Source organism: Herpailurus yagouaroundi, unplaced genomic scaffold (genome assembly GCF_014898765.1).
Source record: "Herpailurus yagouaroundi ecotype Mexico unplaced genomic scaffold, PumYag 159, whole genome shotgun sequence".
Taxonomy (NCBI): Eukaryota; Metazoa; Chordata; class Mammalia; order Carnivora; family Felidae; genus Herpailurus; species Herpailurus yagouaroundi.
In genome coordinates, this window is record NW_024412400.1 from 46,220,210 (window position 1) to 46,231,633 (window position 11,424).

An 11,424-nucleotide genomic window follows, 5' to 3' on the forward strand; every position below is an offset into this window, starting at 1 on the left:
AGCATGATTACCCTCTGCAAAGACCCCATCTCCAAGTAAGGTCCTGAGGGTTACGGTGCCAGCAAAGCTTTTCACGACAGCATAATTCAGCCCATAACAGAGGTCAGGAAGAGGATGAGAAGCTTGGGAAGCCTTGATGGGCAGGAGGTTGAGTGCGGCAGACCTGGGAAGGCCGTAGGAGTTTTTGACTGCTCTGACTACCCCCTGGTGGACAGCAGCTGCTGGGACGTGCAGCACAGTGATTGTTAACACCCACATAGGCAAGTTGGTCACTGCTATAAAAAGTGACCCTAGGAGTCAAAACTGACTTAGAACAGAAATTGGTACTTTTTCAAAAAGCATCATTTGGAAACAGCTTTTCTGTGAAAAGAGGAAGTGTTAGAAAGGCCTGTGCTTACAGATTAAATGCGGTGTCAGCTTAGTATCCATGCCTGTATTGTTACCCGCTTGCTCAAGTCTTTGGCTGATTTGTGTTTGCTGAGGGAAGAGCACCTGGAAAGAAAGGCTGAGCACCCTTGCTGGAAGATTATATTTGGCCTCTCTGGTTTTGACCTAAATTATAGTTCTTGACTTGAAAAATAGCTTCAGTAAGCTTTTGAGTCATGATGATTAAATTAACTCTTGATGGACTCTGTTAACAGGCTGTGATCTTTTCTTTAAAACTGCTTTTAGCTTTTAAGAAAGTAAACTTTGCATCATCCTGCCGTGTCATTTCTTTTCATCTTAAACTCAGAGTGTCCTAGTTGGGTGGCCTGGAAAACATGCTAATACAAAGCTTTAAAAAGTTGGCTTTATTTAAACTGATTGATCTTTGTGTCAGTATCGAATTGAATATAATGCCTTATGAAAATTTGCATAATGGCAGCAGTACTTAACTGCATTATTTTGTAGACAAACATCATGTGTGAAATTGTCATACAGTCTTCAAAAAATTCATATGTTCCATTCAGAGACATTGAGCCAGATGCCTCTAGAATTTTAAATTAGCCAGATACTATTTTCCTTTTCAGATGGAAAAAAGTAGGTCAGAGAAATTTATTGAGCGATGTTACCTTCCTCTGCATGAATTTTTTTTTCGTGGTTTTTTTTTTTTTTTCCTTTTTGAAGGGAAAGGAGGAGTAGTTTCCAGATGAAGGATGGGGAAGACATGTGAGAGATTTCTGGTAATAGGACAGATATATATATATATATATTTTTTTTTTTCCCCCCCACTAAAAACTATATACAGATTTTTTAAAAATGGCTGCATGAAAGTTAGTAGCTAAACTGCAAATAAGTCCCATGCCTGGTAGTCTGAAATCTGTTGCTGCTGGTCCTTTCTGAATGTGTCACCTTGCAAATGGCAATATGGGAGCACATGTACTTCTGGCCAGGCACTCAGTGGAGGGGCCCTCATGGTGCCGTGGGCACTGGTGCTGGAATTGGTACTGATGAAAGGTTGTGTTCCATTCATCAGAGTACCCTAAAACTGTCTGGACTCTCTCAGTTGGCCGTGCAGGTTTCAAGTAAATGTTGCCTTCCTTGGTGCTTTGTCTTTTGCTCGCCGATAGTGTGGTCATAGGTTTTAGGATGTAGCTCTCAGGAGTCAGGAACTGTGCTTTACTCTCTTTGGTGTTCCTAGGACCCAAAAATGTGCCTGGATTTGGTTAACTGTTGTTGACTTGTTTGTTGAATGCCGTAGCAATGAAGGAAAAAAAAAGCCCCACCTACTTATTACCCGTTCAGAAGATACAGTGTCTAAACCAGCTGTGGGGGGGTAGAAAGGCCCAGCACTCTTTCTTCAGCCCTGCTGCTCCTTATGACCAGTCGGTGTCTGCTGCTGCAAAGACACGCCCAAAGAAGCCAGCTTTTCTGAGACAAAAAGATTCAATGACAATTATTTAAGTAGAAATTGCTACTTAGATATGTACTGTGCCTTAGTAATGATTGAGCAGGAATATTAAACACTCTTGAATAAGCATGTGTTGTCAAAATAGGGATTAAGGGATTAGTCAGAATACATCATAATAAAATGGTAAATTTTTTTTTTTTTTAGTTCATCAGAGAATGTGTTTAGTGGAGAGTAGTTATGTCCTGTTGGCTAGTTGGCTATACCTGACCGACATTGTTGAGCTCTGTGCTTTGTCTTGTGGTTGCAGCAAGAGCACACTGCCCCCAAGAAGAGCAAAATCCAGAAAACTAGGGAGAGAAGCGATTGTCACATTACACCACATATGATAATAAAGGCATCTCCACAGTACTAGGGATACATGAGCAGTGATTCGCTCTTCAGATTCCCAAGGGAGTAGGTGAGCACTTGAGCTGATCTTCGAAGGACAAGCAGATTTTTAGGAGCACATAGGGTAGGATGAAGGGGGAAAGAAGGGTTTCTAGAGGAGGGATTAACATCTGCAGAGGCACAGAGGTGAACAAAACCATGATCATCTCCTATACGGATAGGGTCTAGAAAAATCTATCCTCTTTATTTATCAGATTTAAGCAGGAAAGTTTAAATGTACACAGACTGTGATTTTTAGAACCCCTAGGAAACCTCAACTGATCCATGTTGATGTGTGTCCTTAAAAGTTCCAGTTCCTACTTCAGGGATGGGTCTGAAATCTAGCCAAGCATCAGACCACTTAGGGGAAATTTGCAAATGCAAATATCTAGCACTTTTGCCCCAGAAACTCTAATTCAGGAAGAAAGGGGAAGAGCCTACTAGGGTGACTCTTTAAATTTCCCCTGATGGCTTGACATTCTTCAGCCAGTGTTTTGCAGAAGTTCAGTGACTTGATTTGAAACACTCACCAGTGAGGTTTCTGTGGGAACCGGTGGCCCTTTCTCTTTCCCTGGTGGAAAGTGCTCCAGGGCCCAGGGAAATTGTAAGTCTTGCCTATTGACATTCACATACAGATGAAAGCAAATTAAAATTAGTATCAGAGGGGTGCCTGGGTGGCTCAGTTGGTTAAGCGGCCGACTTCGGCTCAGGTCATGATCTCGCGGTCCGTGAGTTCGAGCCCCACGTCGGGCTCTGTGCTGACAGCTCAGAGCCTGGAGCCTGTTTCAGATTCTGTGTTTCCCTCTCTCTGACCCTCCCCTGTTCATGCTCTGTCTCTCCCTGTCTCAAAAATAAATAAACGTTAAAAAAAAATTAAAAAAAAATTAGTATCAGAGTGGCCTTGAGAGAAGTATGTAGGAAAACTACAACTGATGGCACGTTGGATTGGAGACCTGTCCCACCACTTCCTTCTGGGGGCCTGAGGAAGCTGGTCTCAAAGTTTTTGGCCTTGGAACCCCTTCTCATTCAAAAATGACTGTGGACCCAAAGAGCTTTTATGTGTCTGTTAATATTTGTTGTATTAGAAATTAAAATAGAAATATTACTAACATTTGGTAATATATTCTAAAATTCTCATTACATATTAACCAGAAATAACACTTTTATGAATAATGAATGAAGAATAAAAATAGGAGTATTTTTCAAAATATAAAGTGAGTAGAATGACATTGTTTACATTTTTGAATTCTATTTAAATGTCTGGATAAATGGAAAACATACTGTTTGTTGCAATATCACACATTATATAGCTTCTGGAAAACTGCATTGTACACTCCTGAGACAAAGAGAGCAAAAACAAATAATGCCTTAGTATTATTATGAAAATGGATTTGACTTTGCAGGTACCCCCAATAGTCATGGGGTTCCCTGGAGAATAATTATCTCTTAAGGCCACCCAGCAGAACACCTGTTATCTTCCTGTACATGTGCATGTGTACTCACACACCCATGCACACTGCACACAGGCTTCCTAAGTATTAGTTACTGCCTAGGCTCCTCAAAATAAAGGTTCTGAGAAGATGGACTACCATGGTTCATTCTAGGAATTACTCTATTTGGAGTAGATTTTATTATTTTTAAGACATTTTTTAACGTTTATTCATTTTTAAGAGAGAGCATGAGCAGGGAAGGGGCAGAGAGAGGGAGACACCGAATCTGAAACAGGCTCCAGGCTCTGAGCTGTCAGCACAGAGCCCGACGCGGGTCTTGATCTCACAAACTGCGAGATCCTGACCTGAGCTGAAGTCAGATGCTCAACCTACTGAGCCACCCAGGCGCCCCGATTTTATTATTTTTTTTAAGTGTTTGTTTATTTTTGAGAGAGGGAGAGCATGAGCAGGGTAGGGGCAGGGAGAGAGGAGGACAGAGGACCCAAAGCGGACTCCATGCTGATGTCAGTAAGCCCGTTGTGGGGCTCATACTCACAAACCATGAGATCGTGACCTGAGCCAAAGTCAGAGGCTCAACTGACTGAGCCACCCGGGGGGTCCTGGAACAGACTTTAAACGAACATGAAAGAAGACAGCTAAGCATCTTTTGAATGAATAAATGTTAAATAGTTATGTACTATGTACCTCAATATGTTAATCAAATGAGAAGTTAAAATTAGACACCTTTGCAGCCCACCATTTAGAATCTGTGATTATTTCCAAGTAAGTTAATATTTGGAAGCTAATATTCCCAATTAAATATAGCACTGGATCGTGGTTAAAATAATAAGTTCTGAATCCAGAAAGCTTTGTCTGAATCCCTGCCCCAATTCTGACAGGAAACATGGGTGAGTGGCTGAACACCTTGGAGCCTCAATTTCCTCATCTGTAAATGAGAATAGTAGCAGTAAAGGTTCACAGTCCCTTATATTCATTTCTAAAATTCAAACAATTTTGAAATTTTAAAGTTTATGTATTTTATGAGAATGCTTGCTTATGAGTTGGGGGAGGGGCAGAGAGAGAGGGAGGGAGAGAATCCCAAGCAGGCTCCATGCTGTCAGTGCAGAGCCCGATGTATGGCTTAAACTGATGAACCATGAGATCATGACCTAAGCCAAAATCAAGAGTGGGGCGCTTAACCAAATGAGCCACCCAGACGCCGGATATTTTACTTTGAAATGGAAATGGATATTTTATTTATGGAACGGCAAAAACTGACCTGAACCCATTTGGTTGTAAATGCTGACCTAACCAGACAGAATCTCTTTTCATTTATCCTGCCTGATAGGACTAGTTGTGTGTTTTGCTGCAGATATTGAGTGATTTATGTAGTACTGTCCTGGGCCTTGCTTAGTCTGTCTATTACGGATGTGTCATAGTAAATCATAAATGCAAGGACTTTGGATAAGTGATTGAGGATAGGTAGTACCTCATTAGGCTTAAATGGGCTAATGTATACCTACGATGTCTAGAATATTTCTCAGTACATAGTAGCATATTAGGTTTTGTTAAATACGGTAATATTTCCAAATAAACCTAGAAACCACTGAATAGAATAGTAACCACTTTTTAGTTTACTAACATTTCCACAGGAATGAAAGGTGGAGTTTTATTTTTCCCTCTCGTTTTGGGCAATAGAAAAAAATTGGCAAGGTGCAGTTATCCCGCTTTGTATCAAGGAAAATAGTAACACTGCCTGCCCTTCATCCTGCATCCCATGGGAGGACATAGTCCCCAGTGAATCCTGGATGGAGGGCACTGCTGTGTCACCAGATCCTTGTCTCTATCTGTGCAAGGCAAGGCCTGTGGTGCTTGAACAAATCCTCCAGCCTGGGAACTTTCATGTTGCCAATGAAAATGTTTTTTTTTTTAATTTTTTTTTCAACGTTTATTTATTTTTGGGACAGAGAGAGACAGAGCATGAACGGGGGAGGGGCAGAGAGAGAGGGAGACACAGAATCGGAAACAGGCTCCAGGCTCTGAGCCATCAGCCCAGAGCCTGACGCGGGGCTCGAACTCACGGACCGCGAGATCGTGACCTGGCTGAAGTCGGACGCTTAACCGACTGCGCCACCCAGGCGCCCCTGAAAATGGTTTATAATATCATAATAGTCACTGGCCAACTGGGAAGGGTAAGATACCAAGGACATTTGACCTCTTGGGCCACCCCTGGGCCACTCCTTCATCAAGCCTCTTCAAATAAATGCTTGGTAACCAGCTGGAGAGTGAGATCTTGAATGGATTGGCACTTGAGATGTTCTCCAGGTGTACATCAGGGTGTAGATGAAAAGTAGTATATGCCCACTGGACATGGCACTTTGATCTTCAAAGCGTGAAAGGTATGTTACAGATCGGCCCCGGGAGTGAGTCTGTGTTCTTGTCTGTGACAGGCGCCACGGGCTGATTTCTCTCCTATCTTCTGTTGCAATTACAGTTTCCCAGGCAAGGCTTGCAGCAGACCCAGCAGCAGCAACAGACGGCCGCCCTGGTGCGGCAGCTCCAGAAGCAGCTTTCTAGTAAGTACCCCTGCATCCCAGAACAGATGGCTCCCCGGAGACTAAAAACAAGCAGGCAAAACACAAGCTGGTGGCTCCGCAAAATCTGCACTGTCTTCCTTCGGTACCGTTTTCATCTTCATTTTAGTCCAGGCTGGTTGTTGTTTTGTTGGGGTTCCATCTGGTTCAAATGCTCCCCCCCCCCACCCGCCCTGGAAAAGTCCCAATCTTTTTTTCGAGTTCAGAGATGTTTTCTCTTGCTTCCATCTGAACCCAGAAATGCTTCTTTGCATTTGGGAAACCCGTGCAGAACTGCAGGTACCCTTTTTTAGCAAGCCGGAAGGTTCGGAGAACAACTTGGCTGATGCCCTCAAGTGTGCTGATGAAGGAGGTGCCGTGGCCCCCCAAAGTCTGACCTGGAGGAGTGCCAGCCCTGAGCCTGTGACTCTTCTTGCCACTGCACCATCCCGTCCTTCCTGATAACAGGGCAGAGAAATCCCTGCCTGCTTTGCTGGTGTGAATTTTGTTTGTTTAATTGTGCTGCCTCTCTACAGCAGTTCCAACAACTCATTTCACCACACCTCACCTAGATGTCGGCAGTGTGCTCCCATGAATTGAATCATCCATGTGTTGCCATCACAGGATGGGAAATATTTTTAGAAATGGGAGCCAGACCCCGCCTGGGTGGCGCAGTCGGTTAAGCGTCCGACTTCAGCCAGGTCACGATCTCGCGGTCCGGGAGTTCGAGCCCCGCGTCAGGCTCTGGGCTGATGGCTCAGAGCCTGGAGCCTGTTTCTGATTCTGTGTCTCCCTCTCTCTCTGCCCCTCCCCCGTTCATGCTCTGTCTCTCTCTGTCCCAAAAATAAATAAACGTTGAAAAAAAAAATTAAAAAAAAAAAAAAAAAAAGAAATGGGAGCCAGACCCCTGTGATGCAAAGAATATTGGCCCAGAAGTTAAGTCTAAATTCCGGTGCCAGCTCTGTCGAGACTGGCAGTTTGTTCTGGGTCTCAGTTTGTGTCCTTTTCAAGGCAGATTAGAGACCAGCTAGTCCTAAAGGCAGCTGTGTGACTCTGGGAGGATGTTGTCAGGAGGAGTGTCAGTTTGTGACTGAGGAGCAACTTGGTTTTCGTCTTAACTTTCTGCCTGGCTGCTGTCCGTGTTGATTTCCTGGTGGAGGGAGTACCCCTCTTATATACCTTGCTTTTTTTCCCTTTAAAAATATTTGCCTTTTTTAGCCTCATTTAATTTGTTAAATCATTTAAATCCATCTTCTTTTCTAACTACTGTGTAATAGGTGTGGTTTATTAAACAAATGTGAGGTTAAAATTTTATTGTTTTATTCGAGAGTTCCTACTTTCACTTGGCTAAAGAGAGAGTAAAGTTTTAACACAGAGACAACATGCTTATATTTTAGGGTTTTTTTTTTTTCCTTCTCTTTAGAAATAAGTACCTATGGTTTTTATGCAGTATCACCTATTTTGGGAGCATATCTACCTCTATTTCCTGTTGCCCAGAACTCATGAAATGCAGGTCTCATTTTCGTTTTAACCCATCATTTACGGAACACTTGTTTTGGCCCAGGCGTTGTGACTTCACATATATTAATTCACTTAATTCCTTAAAAACCACCCTGTGAGTTTAGGTATTACTATCCCTATATTCTAGATGAGGGAGTTGAACTCATTGGCCCAAGTTATTCAGCTAAAAGTAAGGGGCAGAACTGGGACTTGGAATTCAGATGGTCTGCTTCCAGAGCCTACCTCTTAACCACAACACACTCTGCTTCCTCATATTAGCAGTTATGCCAGCCTCCTTGGTTGAATAATGGCCACTTTGGAATAATGGCCACTTTGCTGACACATCATTCAACTCTACACTGTACAACTCCAGATGGCCCCTTTTGTATCCTCACTCACGTGAATGGAGCCTTTGGATTTGAATAGTCCCACCAGAGTTATGGAAGCAGTAGCTGTTTCTCCCCTCCCCTCCCTCTTTTTCTTTTCCTTTCTTTTCTTTTCTTTTCCTTTCCTTTTCTTTTCTTTTCTTTTCTTTTCTTTTCTTTTCTTTTCTTTTCTTTTCTTTTCTTTTCTTTTCTTTTCTTTTCTTTTCTTTTCCTTTCTTTTTCCTTTCCTTTTCTTTTCTTTCATTTAATTTGGGAGAGAAGGAGGTTGAAGGGGCAGAGAAGGGGTGGTGGGGGGGTGGTTGGAGAGGAAATCCCAAGCAGACTCAGCACCATCAGTGCAGAGCCTGATGCAGGGCTCAAACTCACAAACCAGGAGATCAAGATCTGGGCTGAAATGCTTAACTGACCGAGCCACCCAGGCACCCCAGCAGTAGCTGTTTCTAAGTCTCTGTAGGAGAGTTTGTCCCTACTATTCTATTTTTCTAGGTGTGTGTGTACATGCACACATGTACACATATGCATAGGCACAGACTTGAGTCGACACACACAACCACTCTCACACATGTATACACCCTGTACACTTCTCTTTTATGTAACTTACGGCGATTTGCAGAAGATTTTCCCATCCCACACCACTTTTCTCTCACTTACTATAATGTCAGTGTGAAAGTTTTGGGAACTTTCAACATTTTACAATACTTAGAGTCCTTCCATATGTTAGTACTGAGTTGTTTCTTAGTTCAGAGACAGAGACTTTAGATGGGCCAGTTAGTGTCCCAAGGCTTTGTGCTGGCAGGCGGAGGACTCTGATGTAGAGCAGGTGTCTGTGTGGAATGAATTCAGTTGCCATATTTAGACCTTACCGTTCAGGTCTCTGGGCTAGCGTGCACTCCCTGGCCAGTCTGTTCCCCTGTTCTTGAAGCTGGTACTGAGAACGGTGACAGGAGGGTAGCATCTGTCGGTGGTATAATTTTGCATCCGCAATTTTATTTGAATTTATTTTTCTCATTAGGTAACCAGCCACAGCAAGGAGTGACTCCCTATGGGCACCCATCACACTTCTGAATCTGGAAGAGGACAAGACCTAAAGTTTTATGTTTGCACTGAAAAATAGAAAATCAAATTTAATGCATCAGTCATCTTTAGAAATGTCCCTATGTTCTTTTCTTTCTTTGAAGTTTTTCTATATTTTGTGCTACATTTCACATAGAGGCATTTAAACAAAGAGAAGAGGAGGTGTGGTTTGGGGTTTTTTTTTTTTTGTTACTTTCAACTTTAAAGTAGTTATAAAAATGTGGATCCTGCAGGCCTATTCAAGGAAGAGCTTGGTAGCAGATCTTTTGAAATTGGTGCTTTTTTTTTTTTTTTTTTGAATCTCCTAGAATGAATTATGGTGGATTTAAAATATTCATGTATTCATTAATGATGAAGGGTTTTTTTGTAGTTTGTTTTGTTTTGTTTTTTTCCCAAACTGCTGGACCAAACTACTGATTTGAAAGGCATGTCCAATCTTGACAGGAGAATAATCCATTTATTCTACTTTCACCTGTGATGGTGAAATGGACATCTATTTGCATTGCTCTAATTTGAAATGTTTGTAATTTCATAAGCACTTTATAAACTTCGTTCTTATTTATGTAGGATTTTTCTTTGCTTTTGTTGTGGTCAAAAGGTGCTGAAACAGATTGTTGCTTAGTACTTAAATTTCTTAGATCAAGAACTTAAACCCAGGCTTCTGTGAGAGCCACCCTAAGATCTGTGGAAGCCTGTTAGAAGTAGCTGTACTTGAGTTTGTTTTCAGTTACAAGATCATTGACCAGAGTCTTTGTGAAGGTACAACATGTAAAATTCTAAAGGCCCGAACAAGCCACAGTGGAATTGTTCCCATTATTATTGCCAGATTTGGCAAAAAAGGACACTTGGTTCTCGTGAACCTTATGCCAACTTGAGAACAAACAGTCTTGCCGCTGGCCTGAGATTCCACAGCGCTCAAATTTGATGTGGTTTCCAGAGAATCTGGCCCCCAAGTCCAGAAGGCTCTGGTTTTCATAAAGGTGTATTTGCTGTTTATTTTGTATGGTAAGTATTTGCTATTTTGAATTTAACTATTAATGTTGGTGTCAGTCTTGGTTGTGTATTGCATATACTGTATTTATAAATTGGTGCAAAAAGCACAAGTAAATTATACATCAAATTTATTATAAAGAAATAGTAACTATTTTAACTTTGTTCAAGTATGTGGTAATTTGCTCCTATTAGAGTAAAAAATACAGTAAATTATTATCAGTTTGTGTAACTTAAGAGTATTCCATATAATATTTTTTTAGATTTAGATGCATAAAATTTTGAATGTGAAAATTGCAGGGCATTTTAAAACATGTGGGGGATATTTTCCCATGTTTTGTGTTAATTCATTTTCTTTTGCCATATGATTTTACATGTAATGTAGTTGAGCATACTGTGAATAGACTTGTCTATAATGAGCAAACCACGTAGAACTACTTTTTTAAAACGTAGCTAGAACAACTTTAGAGCGTTTCTTTTGCAGATCATTATATAAATAATTTATATCTTCCTAGGTGAGTTACTCATTGCAAAGTTTGACTCATGCAAACGACCTCAAATACATGTCCGCTTACTTTGCTGTGGCAGCACCCATGTGAACTGCTTTGTACACTGTGAAATAATTCACTCCAGCCTGCTCATTTCATGTTTACTCTGGGCTGGAAAAGACTTTGCCAAAACATTAAAGACCATTCTTTTCACTAAATTAACATATTCTATCTGCTTTCGGAAGACAGATCTTTACATTTCAACTGGTTTTGTATATCAGGTTTTGGGGGTTTTGTGCTTTTTTTTTTTTTTTTCCTCTTGAGAATCATACTTAGATTTCATGAAGTTATTTTTCTTCAAAGTAATATATCCATATAATAATTGCCTTGGCAAAACAACCGAAATGTGAATGTTGTGCCTAGTGAGTGAGTCATGTTCCGTCCTGATTTTCTTTTCAAGAATTATTGGTATTTAAAATGCCAATTTTCAGTTTGAACCATATATTTTTATAGTTCAGTATCGCAAACAGCAGTAATATTGTTTCAAGAATGAGTGTTATAATTGCATAGCATTTGTATGCACTTTATGGTTTGCATAAGTTAGTGAAATTAATTTATTAATAATCATTTTGCACATGAAAGCTGTGGGGTATACCTGTTTTCTTGTTGCGTCCTTTTCTTTTCAGGTGACAAAGCTAAGTTATGGTGTAATTCAGGTTCTATAGA

The 11,424-nt window shown here is 41.1% G+C and overlaps 1 protein-coding gene across 7 annotated transcripts in view; it reads left to right on the forward strand.

Moving 5' to 3' along the window:
- The window catches only part of MED12L (mediator complex subunit 12L), a 341,839-nt gene extending 330,500 nt beyond the window's left edge, over nucleotides 1–11,339 (forward strand). For all 7 annotated transcript variants that reach the window (XM_040480492.1, XM_040480491.1, XM_040480494.1 and 4 more), the window contains 2 exons: nucleotides 6,182–6,263; nucleotides 9,159–11,339. In XM_040480492.1, coding sequence (XP_040336426.1) covers nucleotides 6,182–6,263; nucleotides 9,159–9,211 — 135 coding nt within the window. In that variant the 3' untranslated portion in view covers nucleotides 9,212–11,339. The remainder of the gene's footprint in view (nucleotides 1–6,181; nucleotides 6,264–9,158) is intronic.
- The last annotated feature ends 85 nt before the right edge of the window (nucleotides 11,340–11,424 follow it).